Source organism: Chelonoidis abingdonii, chromosome 5 (assembly GCF_003597395.2).
Source record: "Chelonoidis abingdonii isolate Lonesome George chromosome 5, CheloAbing_2.0, whole genome shotgun sequence".
Taxonomy (NCBI): domain Eukaryota; kingdom Metazoa; phylum Chordata; order Testudines; family Testudinidae; genus Chelonoidis; species Chelonoidis abingdonii.
In genome coordinates this window covers 93,646,524-93,665,601 of record NC_133773.1, presented here as the reverse complement: position 1 = coordinate 93,665,601, position 19,078 = coordinate 93,646,524, and the positions used below count along the sequence as shown (strand labels likewise).

Sequence of the window (19,078 nt, the reverse complement as noted above, 5' to 3'; positions counted from 1 at the left end):
ATTGCATCTGCATGCTGAAAAATAATATAAATGGTTAATGAATATTGCACCATATCAGTTTCCTGTTCCATTTGGCTGTCTTGTTATGTTGGCAGCGATTCAGGGGCCTGCAGAGCTGCAGGCATATGTCTCATGTTAAAAAGTCTCATGTTATAAACACTTCAGTGAAAATTACCATCCAGTTTGGAGCCAACTCCAACCAGGTGCTGAAGAAAAAATAAATAGGTAACATATGAAAGCAGAATTAAAGTTGGGCTTCTATGGGGATTATGTTCTATGCTACATTTAAAACGTCAGTTTGAAATCTGAACTAAAATATCCCTGCCCTGGACAAAGAAGTCTAATTCTTTTACTGTTGATACTGACCAGTTTTTCAACCAAGTCTTTTGTTATAAGACATCCAACAAAATGTTTGTAAACAAATACTGTATTAATTTCTCAACACTAATTTAGAGTTAGGCTGAACAAAAATACAGATAAAACTGCCTCCCTGGTGGTCCCCTACAAAAATTCTCCAAGTATCCTGATTAGACAGGAGCAGAAGTTAATTCTGAAGAACTCTCCCATTCTGAAGCCAGAGAAATCTGAATTGGACATTCCACACCTCTCATTTTCTAGGGCAGAGTGTTATTTCCTGATTATCATGTATAACTAGGTTCTAGGGATTCTACCACAGCTGACATAGGGTTTGATCCTGCACCATCCAAGTCAAAAGGAATTTTTCCATCAAGCCCTTAAAAAGACCATAGCGAAAGTTATTTGGGATCTTAGAAGTCTGTGTGTTCCTGCAGAAAAGGCAGGAGACTGGGAGTCAGGCATCCTGCATTTTGTTCCTGGCTAAGCCACTGACTGAAGCAAGTCACTTCACTGCCTCAGTTTCCCCATCTGTAGCAGTGGGTATAACACCTACTTACAATACAGTGTGAGGTGACAATTAAAACTTGTCAAGTGTTTTGAGATGCGTGGGGCAGTATGAACTTCCAGTTGCTGCACGGCCATGAGAAGATGGACTGGAACACCCAGTCACTGAAAATGGCAGGAAGCTAATTTGGATGAGCTCTTCACCTCTCATGTAGCACCATAACTTGGCCATGAAGCAGCTTTGTTTTATGTCAGATTCCCCATCTTCTGGGGTTTCTTGATCACAAATATTTTCAGCTGGATTTTGTCCAAAATATGTCAAGTAAATGATTGAAAGGTAACAGAAGGTCATTTTTATGTTCAGTTTTATATGCACACATTGCAAGGCAGAGAAAAGAGAATTTTAAGTTTTGGTAATATCAGCTGGTGCTCCGGGGGAAAAACAGCATCCTGAACTGGGGTTTTGGCACCTGAAAACCATTTCAATGTACCTTTGAACAAAGCGATCTGGTTTTATTTGGTCCTGCTGTAACGATTTCAGCACTGTGGCAGGATAACTAGTTAGCGAGATCAGCAAAGGCCGTATTTTGACAAACTATAAAAAGAGAAATCATGCCAATAAACTCTGTTATCTCTGTAGGACCTAAGTAAGGTCTACACTGACCAAGGGTGAATCTCTTAGCTACTGACAAAAAATTGTTATAATCTATGAAGGGCTTCTGTTTACAATTTGATTGTGGCCAGTCTGTCACTAACCAACATGTTCTTCTATTTAATAAAATCAATCACATTCAGAGACATCATGGCTCCATGACAATGACATCTTTCCATTCAAATCACATCAGGGTGATCTACACAGATCCTGCCCAATGGAGTCTTCAGTGATTTGCTATCATCACAGAGGAACATTTATAGCAAGAGGCTTGCACAATAGAGTAGATTCCTGCAATAATACCACCTGCAACTGAGCATGTCTGGAGCATAACCCAGTGGAACGAGATCTTCTTAGTGATATAAACTGATGTGCAGTCGTCTTGCTTACATCAGAGAGGAGAGTAATCCTTTACTCTAACAACGGGGATTGGAGAAAGCTAATCTGTATTTAAGAGAGCAGTGCTCCTAGAAATTCAAAAGGTTTTGCTGTTTGATGCTTTGAGGCATTGCCCCGCCCCCTGTAACCATGCTATGAACTTTTTAAATAAACAGTTTAGTTTATAAATCTTAGCTTTGGCCTGGAGCAGATCTGTATCTAATAACCCCATCTACAGGCAGACGCCCACACATGCCTGAAATCAAGGAGCAATCCTCAATACCAGGCTCTTGCACCCTGGCCACTCCAAATTGCCCTGACAATAGTCTAACGGGTTATTTTTATATTCACTTTTCCAAGCAGACAATATGAATGGGGCAGCCAAGCCACCAGGAGTAGACAGACAAAGTGGAAGCATTTGGGGAGGGACTGGGAGTCAGAAGACGTAATTAAGACATTCCGTGAGATGCAAATGCACAGTCTAAGGATCATAACTTTGAATTTCCTGATTTGTGTGTGTTTACAATCTTTAATACTTAATACTTCAACTGGCATTTGTTCTAGTGTCCCAAATTTCTTCCTGTGTAATGCGAAAATTTAAAAATATACTTCACCTATAACCAGATCCAATGCCATAAGGTTTAGCTTTTTCATGATGCTCACTTAGTAATGTATTGAAATAAAAGTTTCATCCACTAGAGCAGTGCTGGTTTTCCATGTCTCATAACTAAGGCTATGCTTTAGTCACAGATATTTTTAGTAAAAGTCATGAACAGGTCATGGGCAGAAAAGAAAAATTCATGGCTTGTGACCTGTCCATGTCTTTTATTATGTAACCCTGACTAAAATTTGTGAGGTGGGGCATGACTCAGGAGGGTGGCCCAGGGAAACCAGGGGTGCTAGGGGGGATGGCGCAGGGGCCACCATGGGTGTTAGGGAGGGGATGTCATGGCTTAGGGGGCTGCCACGGGTGCTCGGGGGGGAATCGCGGCCCAGGAGCATCGCAGGTGCTCAAGTTGGGACAGTTGTGGCTGAGGGGGGGAGCACTGCGGGTGCTAGGGCAGGCTCCATACCCGGTTCCTGGGAAGTGGGGACCCCAGCTCCTAGCTCCACATGCTGCTTCTGCTCTGCCCCAAGCCATGGTTCTGCAGCTCCCATTGGCTGGGAACCGCAGCCCATGAGAGCTGCGGAGGTAGTGCCTGCAGGTGGAAGCAGCACATGGAGCTAGGAGCTGAGGGAGGGGAGTTGCTGTCACCCTTCTGGGAAGCCTCTGTCAGGTAAGCTCTGCCCCGCACCCCAACTCCCAGCCCTGAGCACCCCCCCCCCCAACACCCAAACTCCTGCTTCTGAGGGATGGAGGGGCCCGAGACTGCCCCAGCAGTGGCCGCTGCACCTATCTAAGGGACTGCTTGAGCTGCTCAGGCAGCCCCCAGGCCAGGCGCACCAGCTGCTGCAGAAGTCACAGAGGTCACGGAATCTGTGACTTCCGTGACAAACACGAAGCCTAACACAAAATGAGGGAACATTCAATGAAATTGAAAGGTAGAAAATTCAAAACTAATAAAAGGAACTGCCATCTTACACAATGCATAATCAGGCACCGGAGCTCATTGCTATACTTGGTGGTAAGGCCAAGATTTAGCAAGATTCAAAGAGGCCTTGGATGGTTATATGGCTAAAAAGAATAAAACAGTTATAGTAAAAAGCTAATGGGTTCAGGGTTTATGACAATTTCTGATTGTTAGGGGTTAGGATGATGCCTTCCTAGGGCAGATTATCCTATACCCGCCTACTTTGGGGTTTCTTCTTCCTTCCTCCAACACTTCTGGCTAGAGACAAGGATAGTGGACTAAAGGGACCATGAGTATGACACAGTGTGGTAAGTCCCATGTTGCATGACACACAAGACAGCAAAACAGAAAATAGTCCTGCAATCCACCACAGAAGGGTCACAGAAAGACACAATGGGAAGTCTTTCAGTGCTGTGGGATAGAGCTGCTGATGTGAATGTTGAAGGAAGATGCAGTGGGTGCTCTTGGTAACCCAATAACAGGTCATATCCCACAAGTTTAGAATTACTACACTAGTGTATCTCAGTTGGCTTGCCCGTCAGTCCAACAGACCTGACAGACTTTTGGTCTTCCGAGCACACCATAAAGTCACATCTGTTCTCCAAGACTTTCCCTTCCAGGATTGCACTGTGAAGTGGGGGATGGAAGAGTTGTTTGTGGAAACTGGATGACATATTTTTCAATTGTTTTGTAGGCATACTGGTATTTTCTGCACATTTTTATTGTGTGGAGCAATGGATGGGTGCAAAAAACCTAAACAAGCAAACAAATAAATTAATAAATAAAATAGTGTATTTTATATCCCATTTGTCTACATCTTCCAAAGAAAATCCATTTGTTGAAAAGCAACATTTTCCATTATAGTTTAAATCACTGCTTTGGTCCAATCATTTCCCCCCAGATTTCCAAGATTTCTGTAGGAAACAGTTACAAAGAACTTATGTCTGTTGTATGCTTGAAAAATCTTGAAATTGTAACATTCCATTTTATTATTCAAGGTATTAAAATAGTCCACCATCACACATACTATTAAACAGCTACATTAAAACAAGCCACAATTGTACCACATTTTAAAATGGATATCATCTACCAAGCATATCAGATTTGCCATTTGATTTAGGTAGGAAATTATCCCATTATGTTTTTAGTTTAATTAGTGATTTCAGCATGTTTTGAGCTTCGCTGATATAGGATGTTATACAAATACAAATTATTATTACCATGCATTTTTACATGAAAAATGTGTTCATGCAATGTTAAGGGTGGAAAATTAAGCACTCAAATGTAAGGAAATTCCAAATGTTGAAGTTTCTCCCACATAGTAAACTTAGGCAAGTGGTGCATCCTAATATATTTTACAGTATGCATTCATAACCCAGGCTCATCCACATGAAGGAAATTCATTGCAATGTACCTACGTGGATACAGTTACGCCCATGCAAATCTCTATTGGAAACATGCTCCACTAACTACAAAGAAAGGCTTATACCAATGCACTTTAATTTGGTAACATACTATTCCTGGAGAAATTCTGCACCAAAAAAATAAAAATTATGTCCACAATTATTTTAAATTCTGCAAAATTCTGTATATTAGATTTGCCAAAATAACACTATATAATCACCCCAATTTCAATTATTTTGATAATTCATTTCAAAATACCTGTCAGCTACTATATCGGTAACAATACAGATGCCAAAAACAAACAAAAAATCCCCCCCCAGGAGTAAAGAGTTAAATAAATCCTTACAACAACCGAGTTACTGTTTCTCTGCCCCCTCCCCACAACAGCCCAGTTGCAGGGTGTCCCCTCCAGACACACATACCTGCTACCCCTCAGGGCCCAGCTGCACCCCCCCTCCAGCCTAGACACTCACACCCACAACCCCCGGGAACCCAGCTGCAGCCCCCCCAGCCCATAAATTTGCACCCCTTCTTCCCCCAGAGGCCAGTGGCAGGGTGCCTTTCAGCGCAGACACTCACACTCCTTACCCATCCCAGTGCTCAGCCATGGGGTGCCCCCCAGCCCAGATACCTGCATCCGCTACCCCCCAGAGCCCAGCAGCAGGGCACTTCAGATGCTCTCACCCCTCCTCTTCCAGAACCCAGCCAGAGGGTTCCCCCCAGCCCACATACCTGCTATCCTCCAGAGCCCAGCTGTGGGCCACGTCCCAACCCAGAGACTCACATGCATCCTGTACCTTCCCAGAGCCCAGGGACACAGAGGGAGAAACAGTCAGATGCAGGAAACTCTGTACATGCCACCTCCTTCCTTCAGGGCATGCCAGGAACTGCAGCTCCCTGGAACCCTCCAGCTCTGTCCCCCTCCTCCCAGTAATGTCTTCTATTTGCAAGCTAGGCTCTGTCAGGTCCAGTGTGCTCCAGTGGCAGCCAGAAACTCTGCAGCCCATTTCAGGGGGACGAGGTGGGGAGGGGAATCTGCGCAGAACATTAATTTCTGTGTAAATTGTGCAGTGGCACAGAATTCCCCCAGGAGTATCATACTAAAAGAAAGCACTGGTACAGTGCAATGCATCTGTTAGGGGTTTACTACATCAATGCAGTTATACCAGAACAAATTTCAGCCTCACAATATATAATAAATGTACATTTACACTTTAAAAGGAAAACAAGAATAGAAAATAGAATGACAAGAGTTATTGTTGTAAGAGAATTCCTGACTTCTAATTACTTGATCTTGCAATCTAAATAAAGAACATCAACAAAATACTTTAACACTAGGTTTTGGTATTTAATGTCCCTCGGTGCTTTGAAGGACAGGGAGAAGACCGAGAAAGGAAAAATGTGGACCTCTTCAGCTTGCAGATTTTACAAGATCTGCAAGTGAAAAGATGTGCCAAGGGGGGCGTACTTGGGGTATCGGCTAAGGTTCAGAGTTACAGTTAAGGTCTAGGTTTTGATTTCAGCCTCATCCAAACTAGAACCAGAAAATAAGCTTGGTAAAGGTTTGTACCTGGGGAGTAAAGCACAATGCCTGTGAAATTCAAAGGATTCTGATTAATAATAAGAACACAGGAAAGGCCATATTAGGTCAGACCAACGGTCCATCTAACCCAGAATCCTGTTTTCTGACAGTAGCCAGTCCAGATGTTTCAAAGGGAACAAACAGAACAGGGCAATTATTGAGTGATCCAACTCTGGTCATCTAGTCCCAGGAGTCAGAAGTTTAGGGACACCCAGAGCATAGGGTTGCTTTCCTGACCATCTTAGCTAATAGCCATTGATGCACCTACCCTCCGTGAACTTATCTAATTATTTTTTTAATCCAGTTACACTTTTGGCCTTCACAACATCCCATGGCAATGAGTTCCACAAGTTGACTGTGTGTTGTGTCAAGAAGTACCGGTACTTCCTTTTGTTTGTTTTAAATCTGCTGCCTATTAATTTCATTGGGTGACTCCTTGTTCTTGAGTTATGTGACGGGGTAATTAACACTTCCTCATTCACTTTCTCCACACCAGTCGTGTTTTTACAGACCTCTGCCATATACCCCTTAGTCATCTCTTTTGTAAACTGTACAGTTCCAGTCTTTTTAATCTCTTATCATATGGAAGCTGTTCCATACCCTTAATCATTTTTGTTGCCCTTCTCTGTACCTTTTCCAATTCTAAACACATCTTTTCTGAGATGAGGAAACCAGAACTGCGTGCAATTTTCAAGGTGTGCGTGTACCAAGGATTTATATAGGGCATTATCATATTTTCTGTCTTATTATCTATCCTTTCCTAATAGTTCCTAACATTCCGCTAGATTTTTTTGACTGCAGCTGTACATTGAACAGATGCTTGCAGAAAACTATCCGTAATGAATCCAAGATCTCTTTCTTCAGTGACGACAGCTAATTTAGATCCCATCATTTTGTATAAATAGTTGGGATTATGTTTTCCAATGTGCATTACTTTGCACTTATCAACACTGAATATCATCTGCCATTTTGTTGCCCAGTCACCTAGTTTAGTGAGGTTCCTTTGTAACTCTTTGCAGTCAACTTTAGACTTAATTATTTTGAGTAATTTTGTATCATCTGCAAGTTTTGCCACCTTATTGTTCACCCCTTTTTCTAGATTATTTATGAATATGTTGAACAACAGTGGTGTCAGGACAGATCATTGGCGACCCCACTATTTATCTTTAGTCCTACCATTTGTTTCTGATCTTTTAACCAGTTACTGACCCATGAAAGGACCTTCCATCTTATCTCATGACTCCCCACTTTGCTTAAGAGCCTTTGGTGTGGGACCCTGTCAAAAGCCTTCTGAAAGTCCAAGTAAACAATAGCAACTGGATCACCTTTGCTGACTGTCTCAAAGAATTCTAATAGATTGGTGAGGCATGATTTTCCTTTACAAAAGCTGTGTTGACTCTTCCCCAACATATCATGCTCATTTATGTGTCTGATAATTCTGTTCTTTACTAGTTTCAAACAGTTTTCCTGGCACTGAAGTCAGGCTAACTGATCTGTAATTGCCAGCATCACCTTTGGAGCCTTTTTTAGACATTGGCCTTACATTAGCTATCCTCCAATAATCTGGTACAGATGCTGATTTACGCTATAACAAATTTTAGCCTTCATATAGTGGTTTTCATCTGTAGCTCCCAAAGTGATTCACAAAAGATTGGTATCAATTCATTTTACACACTGGAAGCTGAGACACAAAGAAAGTAAGTGACTTGCCCAAAGTCACACAGTGAGTTTGTAGCAGTCAGGAACAGCACACATAAGTCTTGACCACGAGTGTTATGTTCTGTTCACTGGAACATGCTGGCTCTCTTCTAGTTCATAGCTCTGTCCCTGTTTTACTTATAGGTAAGGCTAAGATTTTGTCAAGGTTATGTTTAGTCAAAAAAGTCACAGCCAGGTCACAGACAATAAACAAAAATTCACGGAAGTCGTGACCTGTCTATAACTTTTGCTGCTGCGGGTCCATGGTTTCCCCTGCCACCATGGTGGCTGGGAGCTGTAGGGTTCCCTCTCTTCTGGCAGCATCTGAAAGCTGCAGGGGGGCTGCTGGGAGCTACAGGGTGGCCATATTTCCCAAAGAGACAATGGGACACCCCCAGCTGCTCACCCAAGACACTTCTCCCCTTTCCCCCGCCCCCCGTAAAGCTGTTGCCCATCACTGGAACCCTGAGGAGGGCCCCCTCAGGAGTCTGTCACTTGTCGCTAGAACCTTGCAGGGGGCCCCCTGTATCTGCTGTCACCTGCCACTGGAACCCTGCCAGGGCTCCGCGGGCTGCCAGCTACAGAGTTCCACAGTCCATGGGACTGAAGCAGAGACTGTCATGGAGGTCTCTGGAAGTCACAGACTCCGTGACCTCTGTAACATGAACATAGCCTTATTTATAGGTTCTTTAACTTTAAAGCTAACTCTGCTGCAAACTTAGGTGGCCTATACAGGCCACCTAATTACCACTATTTATTTATGATGTTACACTTCATTGTTAGTATGCTGTACATAAATGGTTAATTCTAACACTTCCCCACTCCTTTCTGCATTTATCCTGTGCACTGAATAAGGCGGTGTCCTGTGGAAAACCTAGTATGTGATCATGTAATTAAAGACCATATCATAATTCATACTCAAGGAAGCTGAATTAAGCTTGCACAGGCAACCTAAATACTGGCATTCCCTCACTTTCAAGTGCTTGACTTAGCAAACTCAATAACATTATTTTAACACAGGCTTTTGGTATGAAATTTCTGAAGGTTGATAGTAACAAGCCTCTGATCACATTTCATCAGCAGGATCTGAACTATGAACCTTCAGCACTGCTAGTAGTTGAGCTTCAGGACTAACTTTGGTAGCTGGCAGCAGCAGCAGCAGACTTATCTCAGAAGGTGGATGGACTGTGGGGACAGGATCAAGGGGCAGCTGGGGGAAATGTGGTCTGGTTGTATCTCCCCACTTCGGGAGTCAGAGGAACTCCAGCCCCTTCTGGTACCCCCAAGAGGGATAAATGTTGCAAAGTGCTGGGTCCATATGTGTATGCATAAGGCACACGCAACCTTAATTTTGGCTTTTCCTGTCTTGAATATTTAACTATGCAATTTTAATGTTCTCCAACAATTTATTTTTATGGAATTCTCAAATAAGAGATAAAAAGCATGTTTCCCTTTGTTCTACTAATGAAAACAAATGTATTAAAGCTGGTTGGAGTTTAATTGAGTTTTGCAGCCATTAAAAAGCAAAACATACTTTTTAATTAAAAAAAAAAAAGAGATATTATAATTGGAATATTCCAGATCCTCAGTTGGTGTAAACCAGCTCAGCTACACTGACTTCAAGGAGAGATGCCAATTTACACAGCTAAGAATCTAGATCCAATATTCTTTTTCACAAGATCCTTCTGTGTCTGTAGGCCAATTTTTGTGCTTTTTAGTTAGTCCAGTAAAATGCCACCAACAGCTTGTTGTTTGTTTTTCTTTGTGATTGGGCCAGCAGAACTGACACTTTTAAATAAAGTACAAACCATAGAACTGGAACAGGTCAAAAAACATGCCAGCAAGCAAACTATACATTATATGGTAAATCACAGATAGACGCACACACACAGAATGACCAGCATTTCATCCATATTTCTTCAGGTAACTAAGGAACTGCAGGAGCATAATATGACTAATACATGTACTAAGAAACAGTTCTGCCACCTCTTTAAAAAAATAGCCTTTTACACTCACAATTTGTCTCCTAATGATGTGTTTGTAATGTTTCATACATATCAGCAGGTTGCATGGGCAACTGGCCTTCGTGATCCACAATTAACTTGACTGTGAACGAAACCCTGTATCTGAAACAAAAGTCTTTATAACACATCAGCATGAACTTTTCAAAACTTTTGGTAAACAGCTAAAACCCTCCAAACTAGTCAAGGTACATTATGCAGACAGACAGCTCAGTTTTCAAATGCCTAAATTATGAGATCCAGCTCCATACTAGTACAAAAATATTTAGATGATTAGGAGCACATCTCAAATTCCACTGTTTAAAGATTATGTCTGCAATGTGAAAACAAAGAATTGCTTTTTCAAAATACAACCTATTTGTACTTGGACTTTCATTTATCATTTTTTATTTGTTTGTTTCCTTGAACATCCTGACATTTGCTTCTACTTAGCAAACCTACAAACACACACAACACTGGAAAAAAAGTAAGGAAATCTATGTATAAAATATGGAAATATAGTTAGAATGTAACGTTACTCGGTGAATACTGTGAAGAGCTTACTCCAGTCCAATGAGCTATGTAATCCAGTCTCTATTTGTGCTAGCAACTTTGATGGACTGTGAGACTGTAGAAGGCAATGAACAAACTTCCTGTGCCAATCAGAAAGCAGTTTCCCTGCTGATTCTTCATGAAATTAAATGTTAAATAATTCAGCCCCTCCCCATTTTCTTTTTTTGTTAGTCACAATTAAAGAAAATTATAAAACAGTGACTTGAAACATGGATCAACAGAAGAAAAACTTAAACATGGAGTTCTGCACAGCAGGGTTCGGTCTGCACAATACCCAACAGTGAATACCACTGAGGTCATTTGGAAACATTATATTAGCACAAGACAATCAGCATGCACTGAAAAAACTGTCATAGAAAATGGAATGCAACACACACACACTCTCTCACACACACACCTAGAAACTTAAGGGCAAAATGGGCAAACTACAAGCAGTATGCCACTAACAGTAATATCACTAACCCAAGTCCCACTGAAATCAGTGGAAAGGCTCTAACTATCTTCACTAGGCTTTGGAGCAGCGTGTAAGTGCATGATACTTGTGTAACTACATTAAGGTGGAACATGCACCTCCCATTCCTGCACTCACAAAAATAATCTTCAGAGTTTCTATACATGTGGAAATGTACTGGCATAATTATTTTGGTATAATTTTACTGCTATAGTTAGAATAATATAAATCCCCGTGTGGACACGCTTATTCCAGAATAACAGTGTCATTTTATGATTAATTTATACTGTTCAAACAGAGTGACAAACATGGAGAGTTACACTGACATAACTACAGTGGTAAAATTATGCCAGGAACTTAGACTGTTAGTACTTTGGGGCAGGGACTGGCTTTTTGTTCTGTGTGTCACCTAACACAATGGTCTGTGACTGAGGCTCCTAAGCACTAACACAGTAAAAATAATAATTATACCTGCGAACAGGCAGATGAACCCATGGTAGATGGGCAACACAGCCCCCCTTTCATTCTGAAATACTACTCTTCCGCTATAGTTCTAGTGTTTACAATCTTTTTTAACAATTTTTAAGTATGTGGCAAGGACAACTGCAAGTTATTACTTGGCTATTCTACAGAACGTACATCTGATGAAGTGGGTATTCACCCACGAAAGCTCACGCTCCAAAACCTCTGTTAGTCTATAAGGTGCCACAGGATTCTCTGCTGCTTAATAAGTTATAGTGTTTGCCAAAAAGATCTCACTCTTCTTATTACTTCAGTAAAAAATTCAATGTTAGTTTTAGACACAACTCTTTTTTTATGACAGAGTGGGCAGTTCCTAGCATTCACAACTTTGTGGTTCGCTGAACATGTTTCCAGGATTAGTTTTGACTTTCCAAGGTCAACTTTACACTGACCAACGTAAGAAAATTGGGGAAAAGATTACTTTATGAAAACATACAAACTTAACTACTCTTTAACAAAAAAAGAACAAATTACAGAACTGTCACCAGACTCAGCACTACTCAGGATAACCTGTCAGCATTTGGCTTTTGTGCACATCAGTGATGGAATAATCCACAGGAAATACTCATGCTTACTCACATACCCTAACCACCACAGACAAGTCACACTATTTCTATGCTTTCTTTAGGTACAAATTTCATACCTACTGTTTTTTCATTGCACTGAAATATAAACTCACCTGTTATTTTTTGCTGTAAGGAAGATAGTTCTGGTTCATCGCAAAGAGTCTGGACTAATGCTTTTTTCACCTCTCCTTCAGCTTTATCCAGCTCTTTTCCAGCTTTGATTTCCCCAACCACAGAGTAAATATACACCAGCAAGACAAGGAAGTCTTCAGAGGTATAGTCATTAGCTGTCCTCTCATTATGAGACTTGATCATAGGCAATAACTCGTTCAAAACACTGGGTATCTCTGACTCACCAATATTCTGAAAACAGAGAAGAGAAGATCTTGGTTTCCATAATATAAACAGGTCATTTTTTGTCACCATCAGACAGATGCTGCTGCCTGTGTGTGGGAACAGCTCTACTGAGTTCTTCTGCAAGGCTGCTCAACTGTTTTCAGATTCTTCCTGAAGACCATTTCTTCCACACTGCCATCAAAAACCAAACCAAGTAATTTATTTAAAACAAATCCAAGCACCGTCTCCTCCATTATGCCATGAACTAACCTTTATGGAGCAACGGCATAATCTCATTGATGTTGTCCCTCTCCTTCTGTTATTCCCTTCACTGCATCAAATTTGTAAGCTCCTTGGGGCAAGGATTGTATCCTCTCACCTGGACTGTGAGAAGCCTAGCACACTCTTGGGAGTACTCGCAGAGTAACATTCCTCAGCATAAGTAACGGTGATGGACTCGGGCCCTAGAAGTTTTTCAGTCTGTGTTAACCTATCTGAATATTTTCCAGGTTTTCAATTAGAGTCTCTTTCAGACACAATTACTATGTATTATACACACACAAAAATCTTAAAGAAGCTTTTATTAAGGTTGCAAAGTCAAGTCCTCAAAAGTTAGGAAATGCCAGAATTAAAGTTGCCTGTGATGCTTTAATCTGACTCCCTGTTGCATTATGCGTTATGATAGTCTTCCTCCTTGTCCCCCGGAGCATGTTCAGTCACTCTGGGAGGATAGTGCATGTGCTATCTGGTCAGCACTATGACCTGGGAGGGGTTGGAGCATACTCAGTAAGGACAAAATCTTCAGAGACTTCAGCTTCTAATACTGAAGAAGTCTCTGTGCGCAAACTACAATTTTTCTATGACTTATAAATTGGACAAGTCTGAAGCTGGATCTGCCTGACTCTGCTCAGACATAGCAGTGCACCTGGAAAGAATATAACTCATGGTGGTTTTTAATTATTAGCTTAGCTTTTATTCTGTAAAATTCACTGTGTTTTTGGAAAGCAGTACGTTTTTGGTGACACAAATTATTTCACGGGTATGTATACACTGATGCTATTATTTCAGATCACTATTGATCCTAAAATGGAAGATGACACAACTGAAGAAAAACAGTTGTAAAGAGCTGCATGGAGGAAGCCATATGCAGTGAACAACAAGAAGTTTTTATTGGTCCCATAACCACCAATAAAAAAATCAGGCATAAATTCTCAAACAGAATAAGTTCTTTTTTGCACGCACCCTGTTTAAGTGTACATGTCCTCTAAAATGGATGTGTTGCTTCGGAACATACAAAATAGAGCATGTTAACCTCCTAGTTGAGAGCACACAAAGGAACCTAGAATAAGTATGTGCAAAATTGCACACAAACTTGATTGAAATTTTGGCCCGGACTTTTAAAGGTATTTAGGCATCGCGGTGTTCAGCACCGCAACAGCTAACTAATTCAGGAACCTATGTTTCATGTTCAAATGTGATTTAGGCACTTAGGAGCCAAAATACCACTGACTGTCAATGACTAAATGTGTTTAAAAACCTGAGCCTTTCCACCTATATTTACATAACATTTACTAAAGAAAGGGTATAAATTAAACTTAACAACACGTCTTCAAAGAAAAAGGAAAGAAATAACAACTTAAGCAGCTACAATCAACTGTTGAAGTTTAAAACATGCATTTGGATTTTTGGATTATGATCTATTTTGAAATGTTTTTTCTTCTCTCTTGGGAAATAGTGTTACAGTGAATTTCAAATTTAAATGTCACATTTAAAAGACTATTTTGTGTAAATAGGCCATTCGGACTGTAACCTCCATGAAATAAGGGACAAGCCACCTCTTTTCCAACCAGAATACCACAGAGAGATAGGAAATTTGTCTCAAACAAAACCCTTAGCAGTTTGTCATTATCTAACCACCTCTAACACGATTAAGGAGCTCTCTGTGCCTCATTACAATCAATCAATTACGCTGATTGAACAGCTCCTAAAACACAAGTTTTAAAAATGCAACTGCACATGACCTGAATTTCCTGCTGGCAATGTTGGCCTCAGGTTAGCCCTGTTTGTCTATCATCAAGGGAGCCAATAAAAACAAGTCAATCCTAAACTTTCCAAAGCCTCCATAAAGAACGCTCACAATGTTCAAGTTGGCACCAAAGTAGAATCAGACTCTACCCCCTCTCCTCAATTGCACTGTTTGGACATTTTAAGCCTATGATTGAACATTCTTCAGACTCCAAAGAGAGTTAGTTAGTGATAGATTTTTTTCCCTTTCCCTCACCCCTTCCTTTCTCTTTCTTTAAAAAAAAAAACAAAACACCTTGAACTGAGCAATAATTTACTATCCCTAAAGGTAAATGAACTGATGTCAGTTGCTGACTTCTGCTAAGGCTCTGTTTTTGGTAGATTGGAGAACACAGGAGAAAGTAAAAATATAATTTTCAATTTCCAAAGAGTGAACATGATATTGTGCTTCAAAAATTACATTTAAAACTGACTTCAAGAATCTACAGCATTGAAGAAGGAGTATAATAAATAATAAAAAGAAAATATTTTGCCCTTCTGTAGAACTTTTCAACCAAGGACAATTATTGTAAATATTAATTAAGCCTATGTAAATTTTGTCCAGTAGGCATCATTACACACCTTTTCTCGTTTGGGAAGCTGAAGTTCGGAGGGGTTCAGTGACTTACAGAAAAGTTTGTAGAAGCTCAAGTCTCCATTCATTTATTGTCATCCCATAACACTACAAAAGCTGGTGGCAATTTATGTATTGTCCCCACTGTGAGATTTCAGCAGAAATTGCTACATAAGATCTTTGCAACATGTACAAATACATAAGATCACAGAAACTAGAGCAGGAAAACACTTGTCCACGCAATCCCATCTCTTTCAAATCCATACCATTAGATGGCATGCGTATGTTTTACCTCTTTAATAGAGGTTTGCTCGTGTCAATAACAGAAGTGGACAGGAAAGGTTAGTGAGTGCCGGGAGGACCAGAATCTGAGATAGCTTTTTCTGTTTCCTCTTTGGAAGGAACAGAAATTGTCAAGAAGTGAACCTTTTCCCCCAAAATAAGACATTCAGAAATATTTTATAATACGTAGTATGCTCCAAATGTAAAAGTATATATTTCTCTCCTGATACTTGCTTAGAAGTACCATGCTGTTGAGTGCAGGATAACCAGATGAGCATCTGATGTGTTCAGTTTCCTAATGTTGCAGCACATGATTTATAACATCTCACTTAATTTTCAATTGGCTTTTGCAAAAAGTTTTAGATGGGAAATTTAAGATGCAGTTGTGTAATAGAACCCATTGTCAACAATACCACCTTCATGTTTCAAAATGGCATATTAATTTTTTTATTCTAATTTTGAATAATGTTTAATTTATTATATCTTTGTAGCAAATGTCAAACAGACTTTGTAAGTAAAAACTGATATGAATAACTTTTGTCTGTGTCCCATGTATGTAAAATGGATTTTCTCAGAACTACTCAAATGATAAATCTGTCATGAGCAAACCAAATTTGTGTTAGTCTGTGGTATGCAACTCTTCCGTTGCTGCTTGTTCTCTTTTTGCTTATTCTCAAAATAGGTAAATTTACAATCCATCCTCCCGCCCCCGCCCAACCCCCCCTGCCCCCCAAAACAACACACACTGTAATGAGGACTGTATTATCATCCTACCATGACCCTGAAGGCCACATTTTCTATGCATGAAAAGGAACACCTTGCTCCACTTATTTTTAAATGTGTCAGTGCAGTTCTTGGAGACTGCTATTTCAGCATCCAATTCTCCAATCTCCACCTTCATCCAAGCATTTAAATTAAATGAAGACAGAGCTGAGCATGTATTCCAAGGGCTTCACCCTTATATTAAAAATGATGGCTGCATTGCAGAACTCCATGGACATGGACATGCACATACACAGAGTCCCAAAGACCCCAAAGAGGGGGCAGATCTCTGCAGTTGGCTGACAATGTGTCACTGACATCCTTAGAGGGAGCCACATGGGTTTGGGGTGGAACGGCATTGCCCTCCTTAGAGAACATCCAGACCCCTTCATTCACAAGGAACACCTTCTTTTCATTCCTCTTCTACCATGCCCTATGGCAGTTCCATGGGAGCTCCTGCAGTGGTTACCTCAGTAAGAATAGAGACCCAGTCAGGGTAAGAAGAAATTCACTCTCTTCAGCTGCTCAGCAGGTCATGACCCCAGAGATGCTCCAGATCTATTCAGCACCCCAAGATTTGGCCTATTAGAATGCAGCTCCTCCATGTGAGAGTAATGGGCTTGTGTGCCTCCTACTCTCATTAAACCAGGTCAGGATTTAGCCCTTATAGAGTGACTGCAATGAGTTACATCTAGTGTGACTTAACATACTAACAAAACATTCAAAATAAGATCTTATCAAGTAAATTATGCTTCTCAAGATAAGATACAAGAAGCCACTGTAGTTTATTATTTATGTAGCATTCTATAAATAAAAGCATCTTCTTTGTATCTTTTGATTTTAAATGCTTGGAGAAGGGCATCGTGGCGGGAGGGAGCGAAAGAGAAAAGGGAAAGCAAAAACATTACACACACACAGTCCTTAAAAATATAGCTCTCTCTCATATGGTGACTCTTAACCTGACAAGGTCCAAATGTGAAAGACACAATTATTCACATAGGGCATTCAAAACAATTCTTCTCTTTAGTTGAAATATATTTGGCTTCTGCCTCTCTGATGTAAATAATTTACAGCAAAATATTATCAAGTTTGAGTGGAATGGACTTAAATTTGGGTCTAATCAGAAGGCTGTCCTCATAGCAAGGAGGTTTGAGAGGTATGCACTCACTTCCAACTCTAACAGAAAACTTCTTAAGTTTTCAGAAACCGTTCAATTATGCCATACTCTGCAAGATCTTTCCCAAACGCAATTTACCTGTCTAATCTGAGATGATATTAAGGACATCCTGACCACGCCCTCACGTCTCATAATTTCTGAGATTGAATGCAAGAAATCAGGCAGGGTCCCAAGTATTGAGCAGGGAACCTAACACAGAGTCAAGACATTTAACTTCCCTGTCTCAACTCCAGGTTTACACAAAGCGTTGGATTGACAGGCTCCAGCTTTGTGGACAGAATGGAGAAAAGCCCAATCCCAGCAGCTGTGGAGATAAAAAGGAAGCAAATGAGGCATCCAGCAAGCTTGCAGTGGCTTGAAGGCAGAGAGGTGGTAGGCGCTGCTGAAGAAGGCCATTTCCAGGTAGAAAGATACAAATAACTAAGAGTGAAGGCAGAGATGGCTCTGTATCCTGCTGTGCAGATGACTGGAGTTGTGACTAATCAGCTTGCTGCTCTTGGGGCCAGTAAAGAGAGAATACTGCTCCTGGTGAAGGGCAACGGTTCTAGCATGATCCTCAGGCTTAGCCGGATTCCTCTGTCTTTACTCTTATTGTCCTCTCCCCCTGGAGACTGCTCCTTAAGTTGTCAAACCTGCCTTCCTCCTAAAGCTGGTGCTTACTGACCGTTTCAGCCCTTTAAACACTGGCATTCGGGAGCAATACCCTCAAAACTTCTGAGATTCAGGTTTCCCCACTCTCATCATTTCCTCTACAGTGAAACTTTACTTGAGGATGCCTATTTCAGCATAGTTTAGGGCCTTGCCTGTCAAAGGATGCTGGTCCCTATCTCTCTCCTGTTATCTCTTCCCAGTGTCACCCCCTCCTACCCCAATAATCCTACACACAATCTCAAATTAAACTGGTACATGGCATTTAAAATGCAAAACACAATCACACCGATTAGAGGCTTAATTAAAGAAGGAAAAATGTTGATTGGGGCACAAAGAAAATGTTGACACACTGTAAAAATTAGGTTTTAGCACTAAGCCAATAACTCCTGAGATCTATTCCCAGCTGTACCACTAAATCACAGTACTATATGAAATTGAGCAAGTCGATACACCAGTTTGGGCAGAATTTTCAGAAGGGGCCAGCAGCTCCCAATGAGCACTTCTGAAAATCCAGCCACTTCTTTAGTTGCCTAAATGGGAGCTGAGATGATTTAAAAATCTGGCCCCATATGCTTCAGATTCCACATAAAACAAGATATTGCCTACAATACCTTACAAGAGTGATGTGATGATGAAAATGCTTTACAGACTTAACTAGTGGAAGATGAAAAGCTCCTTGTAATTTATAGAGCTAGTTGGAAAATATTATTTCAAATTTTCTTGGAAATTCAAATACTGAAATATTTTGGCCAAACTGCAAACAATTTCAATTAAGAAATGCTGCTATAGTGCGTTGTTGTGCTTATAGTTCAGAAGCCTCATGCACCTGTGTCGTAGCTTTCCTACTCCGATTTGAACCTTAGCGTTCATAACCTGAGAAGCTAGCATGAACCCCTCTAAGCTTAATTACCAGCTCAGATTTGATCTCGCTGCCACCATCCAAAAATTCCAGGGTTTTGGCTCCCTCTGGTCTC

The 19,078-nt window shown here is 40.8% G+C and overlaps 1 protein-coding gene across 2 annotated transcripts in view; it reads right to left on the bottom strand.

Annotated features, from left to right (window-relative positions):
* The window catches only part of SCFD2 (sec1 family domain containing 2), a 340,493-nt gene that overhangs the window by 167,877 nt on the left and 153,538 nt on the right, over positions 1–19,078 (bottom strand). Inside the window, exons 5-6 of one of the 2 annotated variants that reach the window (XM_075066446.1) lie at positions 12,372–12,621; positions 10,165–10,285 (exon numbers count right to left, since the gene is read on the bottom strand). In XM_075066446.1, the coding sequence (XP_074922547.1) occupies positions 10,173–10,285; positions 12,372–12,621 (363 nt within the window). In that variant the 3' untranslated portion in view covers positions 10,165–10,172. Of the gene's footprint in view, positions 1–10,164; positions 10,286–12,371; positions 12,622–19,078 lie in introns of those variants that run through there. The other variant, XM_032773224.2, reaches the window with a different exon arrangement.